Below are 26,604 nucleotides of genomic sequence, written 5' to 3' on the forward strand. Positions count from 1 at the left end.
GGAAGGATTTGAATCAGGATCCACAGACATCAGCCCTCTGAGTAGCTAGGATTATAGGCATGAAGATTTCTGCTTTAAATCTAGAAAATAAGGCCAATAGTCAACTTATAGTGATTATATGAGTAATGTAGAAGTTTATAAATTATGTGTAGGCAATATGGCAAATTAGTGGCTGATAACAGTAAAGTTCAATACATGTTAGCTTCTATAACTTTTACACACTTTATTTTCAGTGCTGGGCATCAAACCTAGGGCTTCATACATGTGAAGAAAGTGCTCTACAATTGAGCTGCATCCCCAGGTCTCATTGAATGATTTTTCCTTTTTTTTTTTATTATAGAGGTGATGTACAGAGGGATTACAATTACATGAGTTAAGTAATGAGTACATTTCCATTTATAAACTGTCTTCTGTTCCCTCATTCTCTCCCAGTACCTCCCATTTCCACTCTTTTGTGTTTGTTTATTTTTAAGATAAGGACTTGGCCAGGTGTGGTGGCTCACACCTGTAATCCTAGTTACTCAATAGGCTGACATCTGAGGATCTCAGTTCAAAGCCAGCCCGGGGCAGGAAAGGCCTTGAGACTCTTCAATTAACCACCAGAAAACCAGATGTGGCGTTGTGGCTCAAGTGGTAGGGTGCTAGCCTTGAGCTGAAGAGTTGAGGGACAGTGCCCAAGCCCAGAGTTCAAGCCCCATGACCGACAAAAAAAGGAAAAAAATATAAGAACTTGCCATATATAGTCCAAGTTGACTTCTTGCCTAGCTTCCTAAGTGCTGGGATTACAGGTATGTATGCTACCATTACCTGTTATTGATTACCTGTTTTGTTGTTGTTGTTGGTTATGGGGCTTGAACTCTGGGCCTGGGCACTGTCCCTCAGCTCTTCAGCTCAAGGCTAGCGCTCTACCACTTGAGCCTCAGCACCACTTCCAGCTTTTTCTATTTATGTGGTGCTGAGGAATTGAACCCAGAGCCTCATGCATGCAAGGCAAGCGCTCTACCACTGAGCCACCTTCCCAGTCCCTTAAATAAATTAAAATCAAAATGCTAATAATATTTGGCATTCTGAATTCAAAGAATGTTGAACAGTTTATCTGTTTTTGTTTTTTTCTTTTCTTTTTTTGGTCCTGGGGCTTGAACTCAGAGCTTGGGCCCTGTCCCTGAACCTCTTTGTGCTCAAGGCTAGCACTCTATCACTTGAGCCACAGTACCACCACTGGCTTTTTCTGTATAGTTTATTGGAGATAAGAATTGGGGTGGGGGAGACTGGGAAGGTGGCTCAGTGGTAGAGCACTTGCCTTGCATGCATGAAGCCCTGGGTTCGATTCCTCAGCACCACATAAGCAAAAAGAAAAAAGCCGGAAGTAGTGGTGTGGCTCAAGTGGTAGAGTGCTAGCCTTGAGCTGAAGAGCTGAGGGACAGTGCCCAGGCCCAGGCCCAGAGTTAAGGCCCCACGACCGGACTCAAAAAAAAAAAAAAAAAAAAGCTTGAAAAAAGAATTGGTGTGGGGATGGGGCTTTTCTGTTCCAGCTGGCTTCAAACTCGGATCCTCATATCTCAGCCTCTTGAATAGCTAGTATTACAGGTGTGAGCCACTGGCACATGACTCTGGTTTTCTTTCTTTCCTTCCTTTCTTTCCTTTTTGTTGTTTGTGGGGCTTGAACTCTGGGCCTGGGCGCTGCCCCTCAGCTCTTTAGCTTAAGGCAAGCACTCTACCACTTGAGCCACAGTGCCATTTCCAGTTTTCTGGTGGTTTGTTGGAGATAAGAGTTTCATAGACTTTCCTTCCTCGGATGGCTTTGAACCATGATCCTCAGATCTCAGCCTCCTGAGTAGCTAGGATTACAGGTGTGAGCCACCAGTGCCCAGCCTCTTGTTTGTTTTTTTTTCTTGTTTTTTTTTGTTTTGTTTTTGTTTTTGAGTACTCGGCCACTAGGCTACACCTCCAGACCCTAATTGCATTTATTTTTGGAAAGCTACCAGAGCATTACAAAGAACATTTTTTACTTGGGTTAGAGAATAGGGACCACAGGAACAGAACACTACCATGTGACAGGATAAAAAACTATCATGGGACAGAATAGAGCAAAAGCTATTTCTGGTGAAAGGGCGCAGACCAGACACTGACAGCTTGGATTGGTTCATTTGCTCTTATGTCTAAGGATATCGCCTGGGTCCCTGGTAGCAAACAAACAAAAAAAGTAGCCTAATTTTCATTCTTTCACACTCCTTGGATAGGCAATGAAGATAATAACAATCCTGAAAAGATTTGTCTGGATTTGGAGTAAAACTTCATTAGAAGATTTACAATTTTTTAACCTAAATATTGAATATTGCAAAAGCATTTGATTACAGATGACCTTTTAAAACCTACAGATAGCTTTATTTCTTTATTGAGATTAAGGGATTGCATAAATTTCACAGTCCTGCATAGTTATACTTAGCTAAAGTTACAAATTTTAACTTTCACAATGATAATCGTCATGTTAATCTACAAAGCTTGTGAACTCTACGAACTTTTACAATAAAACGATTTCTTCCAATTGGGTGATATGTACATTTCTTTCCTTTTGCTTAGTGTCAGCTCTTCTAATTCCCTCCCTCCCATCACCACCCTTGAGTTGCTTAGTTCACTTCATCAATGTCCAGTTCGGCTGTTGGGCCCCTCGGCTGTTATTTTTTCGGCCGTTTTCCTTACAGATGGCTTTTTTTTTTTTTCTTTTGCCAGACCTGGGGCTTAAACTCAGGGCCTGGGCACTATTCCTGAGCTTCTTTTACTCAAGGCTAGCACGCTACCACTTGAGCCACAGTGCCACTTCCGGCTTTTTCTGTTGTGTATGTGGTATTGGGTAATCAAACCCAGGGCTTCATGCATGCTAGGCAAGCACTCCACCACAAAGCCACATTTCCAGTCCCAGATGACCTTTTAAAACCGACTTCTAAAACCAACTTTTAAAACCAATGGATTCCAGTGACTCGTGTCTGTAATCCTTGGTACTCGAGGCTCAGATCCAAAAGATGACAGTTTGAGACCTGCAGAGACAACAGTCCTTGAGACTTCACCTCCAAAATAACCTGAAAAAAGCAGGGCTGGAGGTGTAGCCTGAGTGGTAGGAGAGTGTTGGGCAAGCTCAACTTCTTGAGTCAAACCCTAGTACTGCTGAAAGCAGACAAAACCATCCGAAACCTGACAAGACCAAACCATTTACCTTGTTTGTGTTCATATTTTGTAATATGTACCATGTTTATTATTTTTTTAAGCATCATACTGCTTATGACTTTCTAATCTGCTTTTTGTACTTAATGTATTGTGAACATTGCTCCATGGAGACCAGTGTTAGATATACAGAAGGGCATTAGTAACTAGTTAGGAAGTGCCCAATAATAACTAGGAAGGAGGGGTTTTTGTATCCCCTATGTAATGCTAAAAATTGGCATTAGCATGTATTAAATTTTCCTGAAAATTTGCTGACAAAATGATAAAAAAAAAAAAAAAGAAAATCCATCGTTCTATTTGATTTTAAAGCTGGCTTGGGAGGCCAAGTAAACATTACTTGTATCCAAGTCCCTTCTGGGGGCAGCCAGTCGTCTGGGCGTCTAGGGAGAGAGGGAAAGCAGGACTGGTTGGTAAGCCACGGGGCAGGGGGGGGGGGGGGCGGGGTGGGAGTCTGCAGGGGCGGCGTGTATGTTGTGGTCCCCATGGAGATGAACCGTCCTGGCTGCCAGAGCTTAGGAGCTGTCAAGTCCTAAGAGGAGACAGAAACCACCGTGCTGGCTCCCAGGCCACTTCCTCAAGGTAAAGCCCTTGGCTGCTTTGCCATACCTGGGGCTGGGGCCACCCGGGCTGGGGCACTCTGGGTTTCCCCACGTAGCCTGGGAAGCGGCTGAGCAGCACAGGAACTGGGCCCTGGGCCCCCTCAGAAGCCCCCGAGCCTCTTACTAGCTAGAGCTCACTTGGAATTGGGTGGCGGCTAAAGGCACCTCCTCCAGACTGTTTCTATGGAATGGGAAGGGAGTGAAATTCCTCAACACTGGAAAACTCTCTTGTTTTTGGGACTCCAAATTGGCTCACATTTGGCTCCCTCCTTCCCACTGCTCAGTCTTACCTTCCTCCTCCTCCACCTCCTCCTCCTCCCTTTTTTATTTTTTATTTTTTTAATTTTTGTTGGTCGTGGGGCCTGACCTCTGGGCCTGGGCGCTGTCCCTCAGCTCTTCAGCTCAAGGCTAGCACTCTACCACTTGAGCTACAGCACCACTTCTGGCTTTTTCTGCTTATGTGGTGCTGAGGAATTGAACCCAGGGCCTCATGCATGCAAGGCAAGCACTCTACCACTGAGTCCCCTTCCCAGCCCAATAAAAAATAATTTGAATGTAACTGTAACCCCTCTGTACAGCATCTTTACAATAAAATAAAATTTAAAAAATAATTTGAATGAGAGTAAATAGGAATTGAGGAGCAGAAAGTTTTAGTGCAATAATGCCAAGTTTCTTTTCCTGAATTTTTTTTCTCTTGTTCCTGTTATAGGCTTGAGCCCAAGGCCTGGGCACTGTCCCTGAGCTCTTCAGCTCAAGGCTAGTGCCACAGTACCACTTCTGGCTTTTTCTGCTTATGTGGTGCTGAGGAATGGAACCTCATGCATGCAAGGCAAGCACTCTACCACTGAGCCATCTTCCCAGCCCCCACGCACTTCCAGTTTTTAGGTGGTTAATGGGAGCTCAGAGGCTAATGGTCTTTCCTGCCCAGGCTGGCTTCAAATAGTGATCCTCAGATCTCAGCCTCCTGAGTAGCTAAGATTACAGGTGTGAGTCACCTATAACTGAACTATAAAGGGGCATATCTAACATACCTTGCCTATAGGATGTTTAGCATGACTGGAGTTGTCTCTCATGTCTTCTTTTATCTCTGATTACATTTAGTTTTCATGTACCCAGTTCTTTTCTGCAATATTTAGAACCAGACAACATCCTCAGTATAATTTTAAGGAATTAAATTTTAGAAAATAAATGAATCAATGCATAAGTATTCTGAGCCAAAGAACAGGACTATGTTTTCTTATTTTTTTTATGTTTTCATTTTCTAAGCCCCTTTGTCTACAGTGGCAGAACAAGATCATCCTTACTTGCATTTCTCCAGCTGTGTAACAAATCATCTGTGGAAAACTAGTTAACTAAAAACATGGCTTTCTCTGATTTATCCCAGTGATGATTTAGCTCCTGTATGAGTAGCTATTGCCTCTCCCCAAGTGGAATATTTACTGTTTAATTCAATTTGAACACTGTCTACCTGGAACTAGCAGATCTCACAGTTTGAAGTCCCCCCCCCCCCCCCCCCCCCCCGATCGTCCTGGCCCCACTTCAGATGCTGAGTTAGCTTTCTGCCATGGGATAGCCAACTTACAAAGAGAAAAAAAGATTTGGACATTACAGTCCATAAATGCTTAGAGTCTGTGGCAAGGGAGCAGATCATGGCACGAGCCAAAACTGTTCCCTTTATAGCTCCAAGTGAATTAAAAACCTCCCACTAGGCCCCATTTCATAAAGGTTTCACCATTTCTAAGCACCACAAATAGTGCCATTCTAAGGTTCAATCTGTTAAAACACATAGACCTAACCCAGGGCAGATGGCTCACGCTTGAAATCCTAGCTACTCAGGAGGCTGAGATCTGAGTATTACAGTTCAAAGCCACCTTAAGCAGGAAAGTTTTCTCGTGGGGCCTGAACTCTGGGCCTGGATGCTGTTCCTCAGCTCTTCAGCTCAAGGCTAGCGCCCTACCACTTGAACCACAGTACCACTTCCAGCTTTTCTGCTTATGTGGTGCTAAGGAATTGAACCCAGGGCCTCGTGCATGCAAGGCAAGCACCCCAAGCACTCTACCACTGAGCCACCTTCCCATCCCCAGGCAGGAACATTTTGTAAGACCCTTAACTCTAATTAACAGCAAAATGCTGGAAGTGGAGCTGTAGCTCAAATGATAGAGCATTGACCTTGAGCAAAAAAGATAATGGACAGTGCCCAGGGCCTGAGTTCAAGCCCTATGAGCAGCACAAGAAATAAAAACAAAACAAAACAAACAAAAACCCCATTTGGATCTTTGAGAAACATTCAAGATCCAAAAAATATCAGATTTCAATCACAGGTCCCAGATTGAAACCTGTGCTTCGAACTGAGCAGCTGTACCAGTTTCCCATGACCTCTTTCTTTTTATTTTATCTTATTTATTTTTCTTTTTTTTTGTTGGTCGTGGTGCCTGAACTCTGGGCCTGGGCACCATCCTTCAGCTCTTCAGCTGTAGACTAGCGAGCGCTCTACCACTTGAGTCTCAGCCCCACTTCCAGCTTTTTCTGCTTATGTGGTGATGAGGAATTGAACCCAGGGCCTCATGCATGCAAGGCAAGCACTCTACCACTGAGCCACCTTCCCAGCCCCATTCCCATGACCTCTTTTTTGGGATTAATTTGCTAGAATAGTTCACAGAAATCAGGAAATAGTTTACATATACATTTGCTTATTTGTTCAAAAGGATATTTTTTTTGGGGGGGTCCGGTCGTGGGGCCTGAACTCTGAGCCTGAGCGCTGTCCTTCAGCTCTTCAGCTCAAGGCTAGCACTCTACCACTTGAGCCACAGCACCACTTCCGGCTTTTTTCTTTTTGCTTATGTGGTGCTGAGGAATCGAACCCAGGGCCTCATGAATGCAAGGCAAGCGCTCTACCACTGAGCCACCTTCCCAGCCCCCAAAAGGATATTTTTTAGAAAGGACACAGATGAATAACCAGATGGAAGAGATGCACAGGGAAAGGATGCAGAGCTTGCGTGCTATTGACCATGCACCTCTATGCATTCAACAATCAAAGGCCTTGGAACCCGGTCCTTTGGGGTTTTATGGGAGATTCATTGTATAACCATGTTTGATTACATGCTATTGATGATTAACTCTTCAACACCTTCAACACCTCTTCTGCTGCCAAGATGGCATTTTTCTGTGCATGCCTTGGAGGGAATGATTGGTCTGCCCCACATGGCAGTAGACAGAAGGCCCAGGGAGTCGAATCCTGATGGTGTTCTCAAGAGGGTGGTAGTCTTTGCAAAGTACCTTTTCAAAGCCTCACTTTTGGTTGCCATTTCCTTGACCATTAAGTTCCCAAACCTGAACTTTAATGAGGATACATTGAAATCATAGCAATATGAACATTTCATTTACTCAGCAAATACTTACCCAATGTCTTCATGAGGCACATAATAGTGTCTGATGGTATTGTGGATTACAAATTTTACAAATTTTTTTCTTTTTTTTTTTTAATTGTTGGTTGTGGGGCCTGAACTCTGGGCTTGGGCACTGTCCCTCGGATCTTCAGCTTAAGGCTAGCACTCTACCACTTGAGCCACCATGCTACTTCCGGTTTTGTGGTGGTTTATTGGAGTAAAAGAGTCTTCCAGACTTTCCTGCCCAAGCTGGCTTTGAACTGCGATCCTCAGATCTCAGCCTCCTGAGTGGCTAGGATTACAGGCATGAGCCACAGGTGCCCGACTACAAATTTCTTGATCAAAATAGGTTATCTGGAAAATATTCAAATAATGAGTGTAGAGGTCAATGAATTATAAAGTGACTATAATGACCTGGGTTCCAACTAGCTCCTCTCCTGCCCTCTCCCAAATATAGCCCTCCCCGTGTTCTCCAAAGAGAACTACTATTGACTTTTAACACTGGAGTGGTAACACTTTGGATACATGAAATCATATTCCTAGCTTTTTTGATAATATAGTACATGTGTGACTGGTCCATAATGGGTATAGAGTTCAGATCTGTCATCTCATTGGCGAATTGTATTCCATCACATGAATATATGACAACATGTTTATCCATTCAACTGTTGCTGGATGCTAATGCTTGGGTTGTTTCAAATAATAAGCACCTGTGAGTGTTTTGGTAGATATATTTTAATCCAAATGTGTAGTTCTTTTTCCTGTTGGGGTAAATATATGCGTATGTTCAACTTTATGAGATAAAATCAAACTCTGCCAGGCTACTTACTCATTCATACACACACATACACACTTAGTTCTGGTAACTGGGATTTGAACTCAAGGCCTAGGCACTGTCCCTTAACTTTTTCCACTCAAGGCTAGCAATTTGCTACTTGAGCCACAGCTCTGCTTTTAGCTATTTTTTTTTTTTTGTTGGTCATGGGGCTTGAACTCTGGGCTTGGGCACTGTCCCTGTGCTCTTCAGCTCAAGGCAATCACTCTACGGCTTGAGCCACAGTGCCACTTCTGGTTTTCTAGTGGTTTATTGGGGATAAGAGCCTCATGGACTTTCCTGCCCAGGCTGGCTTTGAACCGGGATCCTCAGATCTCAGCCTCCTGAGTAGCTAGGATTACAGGTGTGAGCCACTGGTGCCTGACTACTTTTAGTTTTTTATGGTTAATTGGTCATAAAAGTCTCTTGGGGCCAGGCGCTGATGGTTCATACCTGTGATCCTAGCTATCAGGAGGCTGAGACCTGAGGATCGCAGTTCAAAGCCAGCCCACATAGAAAAGTCCGTGAGACTCATCTCCAATAAACCACTCAGAAAACCTGAAGTGGGGCTGTGGCTCAAGTGGTAGAGTGCTTACCTTGAGCTGAAGAGCTAAGGGACAGTGCCCAGGCCCAGAGTTCAAGCCCCACAACCGGGAAAAAAAAAAAAAAAAAGAGTGTCATGGGCTTTCTTTGAACTGCAATTCTCAGATTTCAGCATTATAGGCATGAGCTACTGGTGCCCAGCTTTGTGCCTGTATTTTTGATTTTCAGAAACTATTGAGATGATAAGTGTTTGTTGTTTTGAGCTGATGAATTTTGCAGTGATCTGCTATGCAGCAGTGCACAGCTAATGCATGCCTTTTCTGAATGTTCAATAAACCTTCCTGAAATATTTTCCTTACTCACTTTCTTTTTTTTTGGGGGGGGGGTCTGATCGTGGGGCCTGAACTCTGGGCCTGGGCGCTGTCCCTCAGCTCTTCAGCTCAAGGCTAACACACTACCACTTGAGCCACAGCGCCACTTCCGGCTTTTTTCTTTTTGCTTATGTGGTGCTGAGGAATCGAACCCAGGGCCTCAGGCATGCAAGGCAAGCGCTCTGCCACTGAGCCACCTTCCCAGCCCTCCTTATCCACTTTCTATTTCTCAGAAAATTTAAAAATAATTTGTGATTACATTCTGATTTGGGTACAATTACATAAGGATAGAATAATTGCAATGATTTGGCATGGATGGATTTTTGTGTATATTAATATAGCTCAATATATATGTACATACATGTGAATTATAGACACATACATGGGTTATAATTCTAATTACAGTATATCTATATATTGTATTTATGTATGTTTCTATCTGAACTTCTGTAACTTTATAATGCCCATAGGCACAATGTTAATATATTAGATGTTTTTAAATGATCTTAATTACACGTTTATTAAAATGAACCTATAATTCCTAGAAGTGGAAGGAAATAAATTGCTGTGATGTCAACTGGGGAGTCCCAGAAAATTCTGGATATGGAGAGCTTCCACACTAGGTTCAGTGCTTGGACACCTTTTAGCAACAAGTCTTTAAATAGACAAGTGAGTTATATATTTTATTGAACTTTACACATGTAATTTATAAAGTCAATTTTACCATGATGCCTTTTTTTTTTGGGGGGGGGGGTGTCCGGTCATGGGGCCTGAACTCTGGGCCTGGGCGCTGTCCCTCAGCTCTTCAGCTCAAGGCTAGTGCTCTCCCACTTGAGCCACAGCGCCACTTCCAGCTTTTTTCTTTTTGCTTATGTGGTGCTGAGGAATCGAACCTAGGGCCTCAGGCATGCAAGGCAAGCGCTCTACCACTGAGCCACCTTACCAGCCCCATGATGCCTTTTTTTGAGGTCAGTTGTGGGGCTTGAATTCTGGGCCTGGGCACTGTCCTGTGCTCTTGAGCTCAAGGCTAGCACTCTACCTCTTGAGCCACAGTGCCACTTCCAGTTTTCTAGTGGTTTATTGGAGATCAGAGTCTCGTGGACTTTTCTGCCCCGGGCTGGCTTTGAACTATGATCCTTAGATCTAAGCCTCCTGAGTAGATAGGATTACAGGCGTGAGCCACCAGTGCCGAGCCCATGACACTTTTTGTTTGTGTGTTTAGGGGCTTAAACAACTTGAGGGTTAGGGCACTCTGAGCTTTTTTGCTCAAGGCTGTGTGGACCACTTGAACCACACCTTTACTCTGACTTTTTTGTTTGTGTGTTTAGGGGCTTAAACAACTTGAGGGTTAGGGCACTCTTAGCTTTTTTGCTCAAGGCTGTGTGGACCACTTGAACCACACCTTTACTCTGGCTTTTTGATGGTTAATTGGAAATAAGACTCACACAAACCTTGGTGTTGAGGCTCACTTCAACTATGAACCTCAGATCTCATCCTTCTATAGTAGTAAGGACTCTAGGTCTGAGTTACTTGCATGTGGCTATTATATATTGAGTTCATGTTTTTGCTTTTTGTGCCAGTTCTGGCACTTGAACTCAAGGCCTGGGTGCAGTCCTTGAGCTATTTTGCTCAAGGCTAGGGCAATACTACTTGAGCTACAGCTCTACCTCCAGATTTTGGATGCTTCATGGGAGATAAGAATGCCTATGGACAATATTGCCTTCACTGGCTTTGAACCCTGATCCTTAGATCTCAGCCTTTGCGTAGCTAGGATTCCAGGCATGAGCCACTGGTGAGTCGCTAAAAGAGTGAGCTTTTATGTGTTTTCAAGATGGAATCTGTTTCCCTAGGCCACATTAACCAAAGTTGAAACAAGAGCTGGGAGTCATTACCTCTTTGTTTTCCTTTCTGTAATTACATCCCTGCCAGTCATTGGCATTGGCCACCTCACAAGCCCGGGCCTGCCTGCGTCCTTGAATAGAAACAGTGTGCGCTGAAAGCACAGCCTCCCTCCAACATATGTTAAAGCACTTTGTGAACTGTAATATGCTGTGCAAATACTCGTTGGAGGTTGTTAGCAGGTTGTCTAAAGATTGCTTGGCAACTGAAAATCTACGGGGCAGGCACAGTAACATATATCCTTTAACTCTTTTCCAGCTTTTCCAGGAAAGAGTTGCTCTGATAAGTCACTGGTTTGACCTGTGGACCAACAAACAACGTCAGGAATTCTTGTTCACGATGCTTTTACGATGCACTAAATCACAATTACGGTAAGTGTAGCCTCATGATGTAATCATCCTTGGTTCTTAAAACAAAAACTAGCTAAATGTTTATATAACCTTTCAAGGTTTTTCTTTTCCCTATTTAAGAAAAGAAAAAGTCTTCTTGAAACTGAATTGGAGCCTGGGAGAGAGAGTGGAATCTGACCACTTTTCTTACCTTGGAGAGGCTGTGATGATGATGATGATGATGTAGTTGTACAAAGAGATTTCAGTTCCATGTCAGATGATGAGCACATCAGTCACTGTCGCCCATTTCATCATTCTCCCCTCCCCCTCCCCTCCCTGTGCTGAAGTTACATAGTCTATTTTTACACAACGTACAGTGAATATAAGGGCTGCGTTTGTTCTTCCTTCCTTCCTCCATTTGTGTGCCCTCTCTCTCATTCCCCCACCCCCCAGCATGCTTCTGCTTCCTGGTATTTCTTTTGTTAAACAGTTCTTTAGTTGTTCAGAGAACTTACACCATTGGATTCTTCTCCCAGGTATATTTCATCCTTTAGTCTGTTTGTTTGGAATGTATATACTTGAGCCCCCTCTGCCGCCCCTTACTCTTTTTTGTTTTTACAAAACAAAAAAAAAGCAATAAACAAACAAAAATCCTGTCTAGGGCTTCAACCAGTACATATCATTTCTTGGGGGGGAGGGGAAGCTGGTATTGGTACTTAAACTTAGGTCCTCAACCTCTCTTACTTAGCTTTTTCTGTGCTCTATTACTTGGGCCACAGCTCTACTTCCAGATCTTTGCTGGTTAATTGGAGATACCCGGATTTGTCTGTCCAGACCAGCTTTGAACCCTGATCCTCAGGCCTCAGATCCTCAGATGTCAGCCTCCTGAGTAGTTAGGAGTACAGTCATAAGCCACCAGCATCTAGCTCAACCAGTATATTTCTAAGATTCTCTTGATTTGTTAAATTCTTCTTGAAGCTATTAGACAGACAATATATTCCAAATGGGTACCTGATACATAGGAAGTTACTTCATAAGGGATTGTTAAATAATGAATGGATCTTAGAAATATGAGAAGTGGCAATAGTAGTGACATTTAGAGATATGAGCAAGACATATGTTGGTGACCAGCAACCACCACTGTACCCCTTCTCTTAATCTTCCCTTGCCTCTGCTCCTAAAATACGTCAGTGTAGATATTGTCACATTTGCTTGTTGGAATTACACCCAGGGGTAGCTAGGGCTCTGATCAGGAATTGGTACTCTAAGGGTCATTAGCTTTCTCTAGTTTGTAAAGGTCACAGTGTCTCAGTCACTTGACTCTCAGAATCAGTTATTATCAGAGCACCTAGAGGCTTGTTAGCTAGTCAGATAAGTGTTAGATACTGACTCTTTGGTGAGATTAGGGGAAAACAAGATGATTGGGAATATTCTAGAGAATTCTTCATTGTATCCTAGACCAGATTGAAGAACCCCAGTGGGTCATTAGCAGATCCTTAAGGATGGTTTCCCAAAATAATGGCTTTTGTGGGGATCAGTCTGGGGGATTTCTGGTGGACTGAGTACAACAACAAAAGTAATAATAGAATTTTCTGGAACATGGTTCTCTTTCTTTCTCCCTTTCTTTCTTTCTTTCTTTCTTGTCTTGCCAGGCCTGGGACAAGAACTCAAGGCCTGGGCACTGTCCCTGAACTTCTTTTGCTCAAGGCTAGCACTCTACCACTTGAGCCACATTGTCACTTCCAACTTTTTCTGTGTATGTGATACTGAAGAATTGAACCCAGGGCTTCATGCATGGTAGGCAAGCACTCTACCACTAAGCCACATTCCCAACCCTGAAATAATTGAGACAATTTTATCTCCATTGAATGAACCTCGCTCACAGAGGCGCTCTTATTTCCAAATGTTTATTCAGTTAAACCCTCAGCAAGTCGTCACCGGGAATTAGTTGCTTTCACTGAAGGCAGGTGATGTCACTGAAGCCAGGTGATGTAGACTAAGCTTCTGATTTCTTAGCTACCAAAAAGGATCTGCAAGCTGGGCGCCAGTGGCTCATGCCTGTAATCCTAGCTACTCAGGAGGCTGAGATCTGAGGATTGGGGTTCAAAGCCAGCCCAGGCAAGAAAATCTGTGAGACTCTTATCTCCAATTAACCACCAGAAAACTGGAAGTGGTGCTGTGGCTCAAGTGGTAGAGCACTAGCCTTGAGCTGAAGAGCTGACAGTGCCTAGGCCCAGAGTTCAAGCCCCACAACCAAAAGGAAAAACAAAACAACAACAACAACAAAAAAAAACTCCCCCAAAGAATCTGCAAGTTGTGCATGACCAAATGGACTTGATTTTGTTTGCAATCTGCCATCCACTCTTCCTTCCCCCTTTTTCTTGCTTATCCATTTTTGTTGTTGTTGTTGGTTATGGGGTTTGAACTCAGGGCATAGGCACTATCCCTGAGCTCTTTTGTTCAAGGCTAGTGCTCTATCACTTTGAACCACAGCACCACTTCTGGGTTGTTGTTTTTTTCTTGAACTCTGGGCCTGGGTGCTGTCCTTGAGCTCTTCAGCTCAAGGCTAGCACTCTACCACAATGCCACTTCTGGTTTTCTGGTGGTTATTGGAGAGAAGAGTCTCACAGACTTTCCTGCCCGGGCTGCCTTTGAACTGTGATCCTCAGACCTCAGCCTCTTGAGTAGCTAGATTACAGGCGTGAGCCACTGGCACCCGCCTTCACTTCTGCTTTTTTTTTTTAGTGTTTAATTGGAGATAGTTGTCTCACTGGAACTTTTCTGCCCAGGTTGGCTTTGAACTGCAATCCTCAGATCTCAGCTTCCTAAGTACAGCTACTTAGTTACAGGTGTAAGCCCCTGGTGCCCACCTACCTATCACATTTGATCAGTCATTTCCCTCCCTCTTCTATTGGGCTCTGAATCTACGAGCGCTAAGCAACTTGTTGAATTGACCTTCCCAGGTGGAGTCCTTGGAAGGCGACAGGCAGCTTCCTGGCTCTGTTGAGTGAGGTTGCAAAGACAGGGCATTGAGGAAGAAACATATAAGAATAGCTATTTGCTTTGCTTCCTTTTATTCCAACTCGACAGCTTTCAGAATAAGAAAAATAAAATAGATCAAACCTCAGGTGCAAAATTGCTTGTCTCAAGATCTAAGAGATAAACCATGTAGTTTCAGTGATCACCACTAGAGGTCAGTAGAGATCTTGTGGTATATTTTGAGGTAGTTTAACATTAGGTATGACACTGGAAACTTTATCCTGTCTCTGGTGCCTCAAGAATATAGAACTAACCCACAGGGGGAATTTCTTTGTTTGGTTTGATATCAGGTGTTTCTGCAGACACCAGTACGCGACTCATAGTTTTATGTCGCTGCTGATTTACGAAAAAGTTGAATATGAGTTTATGGTTTCTATGATTTGGCATCTCGAATGCATCTTTAATCTGTAGACGTGGTTTTTGTTGTTCAGTATCAATCAGTTCATTCTCCAGAGTCTGGTTAAACCTTTTCTTACACTTCCTCTATGCCCAGGAAGGTATTCTCATGTATCTGAATAATTTTGCTTGTATGTCAACTGCTTTTAAAAGTACAAAGCTGATCTAATCTAGCTTTAGTTAAACCTCAAAGCCCAACACATTTAATCACAACAAACATTAATACAGAGCCAGGCACTTGCAGCTCACACCTGTAATCTGACCTGTGCCGGAGGCTGCGATCTAAAGATGGTGGGTCAAAGTCAGTGCAGGCAGAAAAGTCCATTAGACTCTCACCTCTTATTAACCAACAAGAAGCCACTAGTGGAACTATGGATCAAGTGGTAGAGCTCTAGCCTTGAGCACAAAACCTCGAGGGCAGTGCCCAGGCTCTGAGTTCAAGCTCCAGGACTGGTTCAAACAAACAAATAAATGGAAAAAAATAAGTTAATACATCTTTATTGAGATTTAATTCACGTACAATAAAAGTTGCTAATTTAAGGGTACATTTGGTAGGTTTAATAATTCACAAAAGTGTATAATCACTCAGTCTAATAGTAAGTACCCATCTCCTACTGAGGGGGACCCGCCCCATACACCCAGTTCCTCTCTTTTTAATGTGGTACCATGTCACCACCACCACCACCCGGAAGGCCTCCTCTGCCCCTTGGCCACCCAGCAGTGCTTTTACATCTCCATCCTGGCATTCCCTTGCATTATGCTCACAGGCCCACAGAGCAAACTGCTCCCATGGCTACCTCCCCTCTGCCTCCAGACTTCATTGACCTTTCCTGTGACTCCTTAAAGGAAACTGGGCTGTTTGTGTCACACTTGGAAAGATCTCTGAGCAGTTTCTGTTGCTCTCCTGGCCACACTGGTGGGACCGGTTTTAAACTGCTTCTGCTCAGCTGCCAGAACAGCTTTCCTTCTACAAAGACTTTTCATTCTGAGAGCTGTTTGAACTTGCAGCTCTCCTGGGTGGGTGGGACAACATTCACCAACAGGGGAGGAGGGGGAAAGGGAAGGAGGGAGGGAGGGGCAGAGTCAGAGACAATTACAGAAAAACAGAGCTACAGATACAAACTCAAAAAGAAAGACATAGAGAGACAGACTCGAAGAGAGACAGAGAGTTTATGAACAGTCATTGGTCTCTGTTAGCTTGGCCTGGAAAAAAATGGCCCCTTCCCCTTTGCTTTCCCTCTGCTCACGCATGGCCCTCCCTAGAAGTCACAGCCAGCACCTCTAACCCAGGCAGTGGAAAGGCCCCAGGTTCTGAGGTCACTTCCTTTTCCTCTGAGGTCTCAGTCCTCATCCACCCTGGTCACGCCTCCTATGCACTGTGATAGGTTCCTAGACTCTGATGTCACAGCCCCATCTGCTGTGGTCATACCTCCTCCCTACCCTCTCCCTATATAACCGGTTTCTTGGCTCAAGTCACTCCTCTGCATGCCTCCATCTTGTGTAGGCTGGTGGGTCAGTTCTTAAACACGCCTCTCTCCCTTCTCCAGACCTTACGGTCTCCATCAGAGCAGAAGGGGAATTGGGATTGAGGAGAGGTGGGAAAAGGTACTCAACCATGTACCCCTGGGCACACTCCCCCACCCAGCCCACCATCTGCTCTTTCCAAGGAGGGATCAGAGGAGGAAAGGTCTCTTTTGTCATCTGTAGAGGAAATGAGGTGTGTGGTTTTCTAGGATCAGCATATCTCTAGCTTAATTTAAATCCAGCACAGCTACATCACTCTGAATTACACCAAGTCCACTTGAAGAGATGGTGTGTGCGTGTGCAGATGGTGAAGATGTAGAAGGCTCCCTTGTATATATTGGATATTAGGCCTTTGTTGGATGTATTGTTAGTAAAGATCTCCCAGTCTCACGGCTGTCTTTCTAGTTTAGTAACTATGCCCTTTGCTCTGCAGACACTTTTTTCCTTTTTAGGAATTTAATTTTAATTTTTTATTATTTTTAAAATTTTTATTGTATGCTGCACAGAGGGGTCACAGTTACATGAGTAAGGCAGTGAGTACATTACTTGTAGACCATTGTTACCGCTCCCTTGTTGTTGCCTCCTACTCCCCTCCCCTCCTCCTCCCGCCCCCACTCCCCTCCCCCGCAAGCTCATTTCCAATATACTGTCCTGTGGGTCTCATTGTTGCAACGGGTCATCCTGTGTCCTTGTTTCAGCATTTTGTTATTTCCCTTCTCCTCCCCAGATTAGACAAATGTTTATACCAGATTCAGGGGACCAAAATCAAGTACAGTGACAACAGGGGATATACCATAGGGGGAAGAACATACAAAGGAAACAAAAAATCACATAGTACATTTAAAACAATAACAATAATGACAGAACTCTGTGTCCATATCTTGGGGTTCATTTCACTTAGCAACGCTCCAAAAATTCATATGGAACAATAAAAAACCCCCAAGTTGCAAAAATAATCTTTAGCAGAAAGAACAGTGCTGGAGGAATAACAATACTTCAAGACTTCAAACTCTACTACAAGGCCATAGTAATCAAAATAGCTTGGTACTGGCACAAAAACAGACTTGAAGACCAATGGAATAGAACCGAAGACCCAGAAATGAACCCGCAGACCTATAGCCACCTAATCTTCAATAAGGGAGCCCAAAAAATAGAATGGAAGAAAGACAGCCTCTTCAGTAAATGGTGCTGGCAAAATGGGCTTAACACCTGTATAAAACTAAAGCTGGGGGGCTGAGAAGGTGGCTCAGTGGTAGAGTGCTTGCCTTGCATGCCTGAGGCCCTGGGTTCGATTCCTCAGCACCACATAAGCAAAAAGAAAAAAGCTGGAAGTGGCGCTGTGGCTCAAGTGGTAGAGCGCTAGCCTTGAGCTGAAGAGCTGAGGGATAGCGCCCAGGCCCAGAGTTCAGGCCCGATGACCAGACCCAAAAAATAAAAATGAAAAAAAAACAAAAACAAAAACTAAGGCTGGATCCTTATATATCACCCTGCAGCAGATCAACTCCAAATGTGCAGAAACTTTTTATTGAGTCAATCCCATTTGTCAAGTCTCTCTCCTATCTGCTGTTGTAGTGCCCCTAGGATTCTTTTCAAAGAATTTCTGCCTATGCCTATAAGTTCTAGTGTTTTCTCCTACTTGCTCTTGCAGTAATTTCAAGGTTTCACGTCTGACATTGAGGTATTTGATCCACTGTGAGGTGACAAACAGGAGTCCACTTTTAATATTCTGCATTTGGATGCCCAGTTTTCCCAACACCAATTATTGAAGAGGCTTTTTTCCCACTGCATACCTTTGGCTCCCTTACCACATATCAGATAGTGTTATAAGGTGAATCATCCCAGAAGCCACATTTTGGAAATAGAATATTGGGGTCTTTATTATACAGTTAGCAGGGTGCAGGTCACCCATTGTTACAAAGACCTGCAGCCCCCAAATACACATAACACAGCTAGGAAACAGGCTAGAGAGAGGGAAAGAACAAAAAGAATACCAACAAAGCCAATTCAGCTCCGATGGAGAGCTGACTTAGGACACAGGACACACGGCATGGCGTCCTGGCGGTAGCTGTCTGGTCTGGGCCTGAATAGCGCCCGAGCAGGAAATTCCCAATGCCAGGCATTGGACTGGCAGATTCAGTAACCTATCAGACAGGGTTCAGGCCACGCCCACCACCTGGGAGGCTGGGGCCTTTCTCTTCCCCAGCATGAAGACCAGATGCCAGACCCTACCATCCAACCATGTGGCCAACATGGCACTGGCCAGACCTGACCTCCTTTCTTCAATAGCTGTAAATATATGGTGCTATTTCCAGGTTTTCTAGTCTGTTCCATTGATCTTCGGCTCTATTTTTGTGCCAGTTCCACGCTGTTTTTGTTATTATAGCTCTGTAGTAGAACTTGAGGTCTAGGATTGTGATACTGCCCTCGTTGCTTTTTTTTTTTTTTTGCCTAGAATTGCTTTGGCTGTCAGAGGTCAGATGACACTGGGTAAAGCACAGTGAGGTGAACTATGCAGGACCCCCCCCCACGACAGGGGTGACCCCAGATAGGGGCTACAGCTATGGATCAATAGCTGGGGAGAAAATGAGCACAGGCAAGTGGAAATGTGTAACCAAGTCGCTGAGGGGAGTCAGGATGGAAGATGACCAAGAGGTAGCTCAGGGCGAAGGCCTGGAGACAGGCAGGGGAATCAGACATCCCCTGAGAGGTGGAGAGCGGTGAGGAGCCAGAGCCAGGTCAGATTTCCAGGGTGATCGGATGGTGGGGAGGGGGCGCTGACGCTCACGGTAAAATGACTTAGCTCTTTGCAAAAGCTACGTTTCACAGGGAAGAGCACAGGTGGGCCTCAGAGAAGACTCTGGAACCTAATGGAAGTTTGGTCAAGTAGAAAAGCTTTGTCAAGAAAGGTTGGACAAATGGGATTGCATAAGGTTGCAGAGCTTCTGCAGGGCAAATGACATAGCTAGCAAGATCAATAGAAAGCCCACGGATTGGGAGAAGATCTTTACTAGCCATACAACGGACAAGGGTCTCATATCTAAAATATACTTGGAACTCAAAAAATTAAACCCCCCAACAACAAATCCTCAAAGAAACAACTGCCCAATAAATAAGTGGGCGAAAGACTTAAAGAGAAACTTCTCTGAAGAAGAAAGAAGGATGGCCAATAGACACATGAAGAAATGTTCAACATCCCTACCAATAAAAGAAATACAAATCAAAACAACATTGAGATATCACCTCACTCCAGTTAGAATGGCAAAAATCAAGAACTCTAACAACAACAGATGCTGGAGGGGATGTGGACAGAAAGGAACCTTACTTCATTGTTGGTGGGAATGTAAACTTGTTCAACCACTTTGGAAAGCAGTATGGAGGTTCCTCAAAAGACTTCACATAGAGCTCCCCTATGACCCAGCAATCCCACTTTTGAGCATTTACCCTAATGTTTACAAACAAGACCACACTAAAGCTACCAGCACAACTATGTTTATTGCAGCATTATTTACCATAGCTAAGATATGGAACCAACCCAGATGCCCCTCAGTAGATGAATGGATCAAGAAAATGTGGTATATATACACAATGGAATTCTATGCCTCCATCAGAAAGAATGACATTGCCCCATTTGTTAGGAAATGGAAAAACTTGGAAAAAATTATATTAAGTGAAGTAAGCCAGGCCCAAAGAAACGTAGGTCCCATGGTTTCCCTTATTTGTAATATCTAGTATATGTATGAGTCAAGCGGAAAAGGTCAGATAATGTGATGTCAGGAAAATGAACCCTTAGATGTGTATTTTAATGTTTTTTTCTTTCATGCATGTGTTTCTAACACATTTATAAGATTATCTCTTTGTTGCTTTGTATGTCCCTCCCCCACAGTATAACCCCTGCTTTCACTATATTTGATGTCAGTATAACTTGTGGAGGAGATGGGGAAAAACCAGTTGTTTAAGGATACAGGTGGACCTGTTGCAACAATGAGAAGTACAAGTTGTCATGTCCAAAACGTGCTTTACAACGTTGGTGAGGGGGGGGGGGGGAGGAGAAGGATTGGGATTAGGGGGGGAGGGGGGAGGCTGGGAAGGGATGTGAAGGGTAAACAAAGGAGGAGGCTGCAATGCTTGGTAAGAAATGTACGCATTATCCTGCCCATGTAACTGTAACTCCTCTGTACAGTATGTTCACAAATAAAATAAAATTAAATTAAAAAAAAAAAAAAGAAAAGCTTTGTCAAAAAGGGGAGGGCAGTACTCGAAGAGAAACTGTCCGTTTGTACTTAAAATTTCTGATGGTGACACGTGCAATCTGAGTTTGAAAATCTGGGCCATTCTTCCATCTCTTTACCTCAATCCAGCATTCTGGAAATCCTCCATCCTTTTAGCTTGGTAGTTTATACACCATCATGTACAACTTTAAAGTATTCTTACCATTGTTGAGGTGGTTTTTACTGCTTGGTACAGCTAAAAAAAAAAATTTTTTTTTTAGTTTAAAAGGGAAGGAGAAATGGAAAAAACCGGAAGCTGGTTTACTGGGTGGGGGATGGGCAGGACCAGGGGCAGGACTGTGGGCAGAGTCCACGTTCCCTTTCACGCTGGGTAGAACCCCAGCCTCCAGGAGGGCAAAGCTTCAGCTCTGTCCCCAGCACTTAGGTAGATAGTAGCCCCTCAGTAAATCCTTCGAGTATGAACTCACATACCCAAAACACCCTCACTTACAAAGATGACAAAAACCACAGCGTATTGGAAAGAAATTGTATTTGGTAGTTAGTTCTCTAAGCTGGAGTTTGTCCAGGTACTCTATGTTTTAGAATACAGCTTGATTCATTTCAGTAGTTTTCGTTATCTCCTGAACTCAAGACTATGACAAAGCCATTCCACTAGGAAGCATGAATAGCACTGATACCCAAAAGTGTTATGGGGCACAAATCCTGAAGTGTGTCTTACACTCTCAGCCCAAGAGCAGCACCTAGGGCTGCTCATTGCACAAGTTTTATTGCATGATCCCTGAAAATGCCCCTGGCTGTACACGTAGCACACGGTGCTAGTCTCCAGATGCACGAAGTGTGCTTTTACTCCCTGCATACGACTTGTCAGAGTCATAGAGAATCTGTGGGGAAATTGACTTGAGATGAATGTGTGTGTGTGTGTGTGTGTGTGTGTGTGTGTGTGTGTGTGTGTGTGTGTGTGTGTTGGTACTAGAGTTTGAACTCAAGGCTTGGGTGCTGTTCCTGAGCTTTTCTTGCTTAAGACTAGGACTCTAGTACTCGAGCCACAGCTTCACTTCTGGCTTTTTGGTGGTTCATTGGACACGAGTCTTCAAGACTTTGCTGCCTGGATTGGCTTTGAACCACAGTCCTCACATCTAAGGCTCCAGAGTAGCTAAGATTACAGATGTGAGCCACTGGTGCCCTGCTTGAGGTGAGATTTTAATAGTCTATTCCTTGTGAAGAATCTCTTTTGGAAGTGCTCAGAGGAGTGACAACTGGATAAGAGAGGAAGTGGCGCCCAGGAGCCCTGAGGGGTCCAGCAAGTCCTAGAAGCAATAGTCACATGGGTAGCACAGAGTGAGCTGTGGAAGGGCCTGGCCACCTTCCCTCCTGCCTAGTCTCTACCTCCCCTATATTTCCTGGTGTTATGCGCAGAATGCTCCAAGTACAACTTACAGAAATGGAACTCAGACAAATCATGAGTAAGTGGAGGGCTGGGGTATGACTCAGGAGGTCTTTGGGTAGATCCCCAGCATGGTGGATGAGAAGGGGGAGGGGGAGGAGGGAGGAAAAAGACAAGAGGAAGAAGAAAGAAGGACTACACTGGTTTATAATTTGTCTAGCTTCAGGCTGGACAGGGTCCTTAGATTTAAATAATGTTACCAGGGACTAGGAAGGTGGCTTAGTGGTAGAGTGCTTGCCTAGCATGCATGAAGCCTTGGGTTCAATACCTTGGTAACCACATAGGCAGAAAAGGCCAGAAATGGTGCTGTGGCTCAAGTGGTAGAGTGCTAGGCCTGAGCAAAAAAAGCTCAGGGACAGTGCCCAGGCCCTGAGTTCAAGCCCCAGGACTGGCAAATAAATAATAATAATAATGTTACTAGGAGACCAGGATTATCCTCTTCCTATTTCATGTTTCCCTGTGTTGCTTAAAACTAAAAAGATAAGTGCAAACCAGGTGCTGGTGACTCACTCCTGTAATCCTAGCTATGCAGAAGGCTTAGATCTGAGGATTGCAGTTCAAAGTCAGTGAGAATGAGGCCCTGAGTTCAAGCACCAGAACCAACACTAAAAAAAAAAATCCACATGAGAGGAATTATAAATTTGCATTAAAGCATAGTAGAAACAAAAACAAAATATCAACAAAGAAAATCACATAGCTAGGCAAACCATGTTTAAAGATGTCTTCAAGTTAATCTTCAAGTTCAGTTCCATCCAGGTGTAAATCTTGAAAGGCGATTTTGTTATGAGCTTTGAAAAATTATTTCTAGACAGGCACTGGTAATCCTAACTACTCAGGAGGCTGAGATCTGAGGATCTGAGGATCCCAGTTCAAAGCCAGCCCGGGCAGGAAAGTCTGTGAGACTTTTATCTCCACTAAACTACTGAAAAAGTAGCGCTGTGGCTCAAGTGGTAGAGTGCTAGCCTTGAGCAAAAGCAGCTCAGTGACAGTGCCCAGGTCCTGAGTTCAAGCCTCAGGATCTGTGCAAAAACAAATAAGTAAGTAAAGTAAATAAACTGCTAAGTCTAAGCTTGAAAAAAGAATAGAAAAAGTAAAACACAGGGAGAAAAAACTATGAGTTTCACAATCAGATATGAAACCATTTTTGTTCCTTTAAGAAAGGAAATGGAGTCAGGCGCTGGTGGCTCACGCCTGTAATCCTAGCTACTCAGGAGGCTGAGATCTGATGCTCACCGTTCGAAGCCAGCCGGGACAGGAAAGTCCATGAGACTCTTATCTCCAATAAACCACCAGAGAACCGGAAGTGGCGCTGTGGCTCAAATGGTAGAGTGCTCGCCTTGAGCTGAAGAGCTGAGGGACAGCGCCTAGGCCCAGAGTTCAAGCCCGACGACCAATAAAAAGAAAAAAAAAAAAGGAAGTGGAGGAAAGCTGGAGGCAGAGCTCCCTCCTCTCCACTCTCCTCAGTTCCTGCTGCCCATCCAAGCCGGCCACATTCTTCACATGCTGCCTTCCCCAAGTGTGATATGCCTCAGGTGACAGGTCACCCACCACGCCAGGGTGCTGCCGGCCGTGTAGGAGAAGCAGATAGGCCTTCTGGCCTAGCCCACTAGTCCCAGGGAGGCAGTAGAGAGCTGCAGAGATTTCCCCAGTCTTAAAAAGACCTTGAAAAGGCAGTAGAGGGAGAAGCCAGCCCTCTCCCCCTGCCAGAGGCTGAGGATGTGTGAGGACTGAGTCAGCCATTGGGGAAACTACTTCTGGGTCAGGCAGAGCCTCAGGATGGCAACGTGCAGAGGCAGGAAAGCCTTAGCCTTTGGTGACAATTCCCAGTCCGTGGCTCATCCATCCTGAAGCTACCTGCTTCTTCCTCATTTTTATTCTTTCAGGAAAAAAAAAAATAGCTTTAACTTTTATCGTTATTTTGTGATGGTACTAGGGGTTTGGATTCAGGGCCTGTAAACTCTCTCTTAGCTTTTTTGTTTTGTTTTGTTTTGTTTTACTCAAGAATGGTGCTCTAGCACTTGAACCACAATTCTATTTCTGTCTTTTTGGCGGTTAATTGGAGATTTGAGTCTTAAAAACTTTCCTGCCTAGGATGATTTCTGACCAGGATTTTCAGATCTCAGCTGTTAGGATCACAGACCTAAGTCATCCTACGCCCAGCCTACCATATATATCATGGGGCTTGACCTCTGGGCCTGGGCGCTGTCCCTGAGCTCTTCAGCTGAAGTCTAGCGCTCTACAGCTTGAGCCACAGCGCCACTTCTGGTTTTCTGGTGGTTTATTGGAGATAAGAGTCTCACGGACGGGGCTGGGAAGGTGGCTCAGTGGTAGAGCGCTTGCCTTGCATGCCTGAGGACCTGGGTTTGATTCCCAGCACCACATAAGCAAAAAGAAAAAAACCGGAAGTGGTATTGTGGCTCAAGTGGTAGAGCGCTAGCCTTGAGCTGAAGAGCTGAGGGACAGCGCCCAGGCCCAGAGTTCAGGCCCCATGACCAGACCCCAAAAAAAAAAAAAAAAAAAAGAGTCTCACGGACTTTCCTGTCCTGGCTGGCTTTTTGAACCATGATCCTCAGATCTCAGCCTTCTGAGCAGCAAGGATTACAGGCAAGAGCCACCGGCGCCCAGCTCCATATTGTTTTTGTAAGTAGGTTTAAGGTGGACTAAAGTGGTCTCATTCTAGTCCTTTCTCTGGTCATCTCAACTTGAGTCTGCCCCTGAAAACAAGGAAGGAAAACGATAACATGTTCATCTATCAGAGCGTCCTTCCAGCCCTCAGGGTGAGCTTAAGCCTTTAACTTGGGGCCTGAGTTAAAGAGGAATTATCTGTTCCCGTCAGGTCACGCATGTATTCCCCTGCTTTGTATTCATCAGCATGGGCATCAGCGTCCACCGCTTCTTCCTTCTGCCCACAGGAAGTCAAGTTCACATTCACTGAGAAAGTAGGGCTGGTCAGAGTCACCTGCAGTGCGTGAGTCTCAGTCATAGAAGTCTGGCCTGGCACGTCTGGAATGGGGTTGAGGGAAGCATTGTTACCACACTCGGTTCTTCCAATGAGTCAGTGCGGAGCCAAAGGCCAGACCTGGATGAGGGACCTGAGGCTCATCCAGTCCATTTGGCGCTCCTCTTTTTTTCCAGTCAGCCTTCCCCAAGACTTGCTGACTGCCCCACTTAGAGGCTGTGGCCGCCTGTCCACAATTCACATTCCAGTGCTCTCCATTCCCTCCTTGGGCTCCTCATCACTTCGTCTTAAACCCCAGTCTTTGCCAAGCCAACGTCTTTGTCTCTCTCCTGTGCACACTGCTCACAGAGAGTTACTGGATAAAAGCTCCTCGCAATGCAAATTATCTATGAGATTTTGTTGAACTGTCTTTTGGAAGTTTTCCAAACTTAATACAAGCCCTAAGCTCTTAGCAATGAAAATTATCTATGAGATTTTGTTGAACTTGCTTTTGGAAAATTTCCAAGCTTAATACAAGCCATATGAACAATGCAGTGAGCCCCATTTGGCCCACTTTTTTAAAAAGTTGGGCGGTACTGGGGTTTGAATTCAGGGCTTTGCACTTACTAAGCTGGTGCTCAACTAGTGGTCTCCCACTTGACCACACCTCCAGCCTGGATTTTTGCTGGTTAATTGGAAATGACATCTCAGAGACACCTTTCTTCCCTGGCTGGTTTCAAATTGCAGTCCTCTGAGTCTCATCAGCCTGACTGGTGAAGATTGCAGGGATGAAGCACGGGCTTCTGGCCTGGCCTTAGACATATTCTGTTTTTCCCTTTTTCTTTTTGTCAGTCATGGGACTTGAACTTAGTGCCTGGGTGTTGTCACCGAGCTTTTGTGCTCAAGGCTAGTACTATATCACTTTGAGCCACAGCTCCACTTCCAGTTTTTTGGTGGGTAATTGGAGATAAGAGTCTCACGGACTCTACTGCCCAGGCTGGCTTTGAAGCCATAATCCTTAGATTTCAGCCTCCTGAGTAGTTAGGATTACAGGTGTGAGGCACTGGCGTCTGGCTAGACATATTATTAATCAGCGTTTTAGGATAGTCACCTAGAAGATGATTGCTAGTTCCAAAGGCACATGAGCATTGGTTGTAGATACTTGGTACTGCCAGCTTGTCTCACTGTTCCATGAGACTTTGTAGGTTTGGTGGTTTACTGTATGAGCTCTGGTGTCATCTCTTTGAAGTGACCTTGAAATTCCCACCAGGGACTGAAACTGGGACATGAACTGCACTTCAGACCAGATCCGGTCCAGAAAGGTTTGCAGGAAGCCATGGGAAGCAATGAAGAGGTGCTATCTAGACAACGAGGGGCCTGTGCCAAGCCCCCTGCCCCGCCCCCAGGCCACCTCTCCTAGCTGGTCTTCCAGCCTCGTGCTTCCAGTGTTGGCAGCTTCTTTTACTTCTTATCAGAAATTGAAGAGCAAGGAATTAGACTCAAGTCCCGTATTACTGAGCTTTGTTATTTTTGAAAGTACACATTGTACATTCCGTAATACACCACAAAGCATCACCATGAATTATTTAAATGAAACTCTCTTTGTCACAAGAAATGAGCAGAGCACATTTTGTTCATTTGCTCACTTCACGGGTTTCTTACTTTGCAACATTAACTGCAGTGCAATGAGCCACAGTGTGCTTACTATAAACCACCGGCTCTGCGTCTCCTCATGCACTCTTTTTAGTTGTAACTGAGATGTTTTCTCTTCTTGCTGAAATTATTATAATTGACTAGCAGCAGAGACTAGAAACAAAGAACTATAAAACATGTTTGTGTTTGCTTTACTTTAAAAAGTAGCTCCTTGAGCCAGG

General features: G+C 44.5%; 1 protein-coding gene across 2 annotated transcripts in view; it reads left to right on the forward strand.

Annotated features, from left to right (window-relative positions):
- The first annotated feature begins 9,535 nt into the window (after positions 1–9,535).
- Positions 9,536–26,604, forward strand: part of Ect2l (epithelial cell transforming 2 like) — a 55,233-nt gene continuing 38,164 nt past the window's right edge. For both annotated transcript variants that reach the window (XM_042668729.1, XM_042668695.1), the window contains exons 1-2: positions 9,536–9,601; positions 11,090–11,202. In XM_042668729.1, the coding sequence (XP_042524663.1) occupies positions 9,536–9,601; positions 11,090–11,202 (179 nt within the window). The remainder of the gene's footprint in view (positions 9,602–11,089; positions 11,203–26,604) is intronic.

The sequence above is a fragment of the Dipodomys spectabilis genome, unplaced genomic scaffold (genome assembly GCF_019054845.1).
Source record: "Dipodomys spectabilis isolate Male_0828 unplaced genomic scaffold, ASM1905484v1 ptg000001l, whole genome shotgun sequence".
Classification (NCBI taxonomy): Eukaryota; Metazoa; Chordata; class Mammalia; order Rodentia; family Heteromyidae; genus Dipodomys; species Dipodomys spectabilis.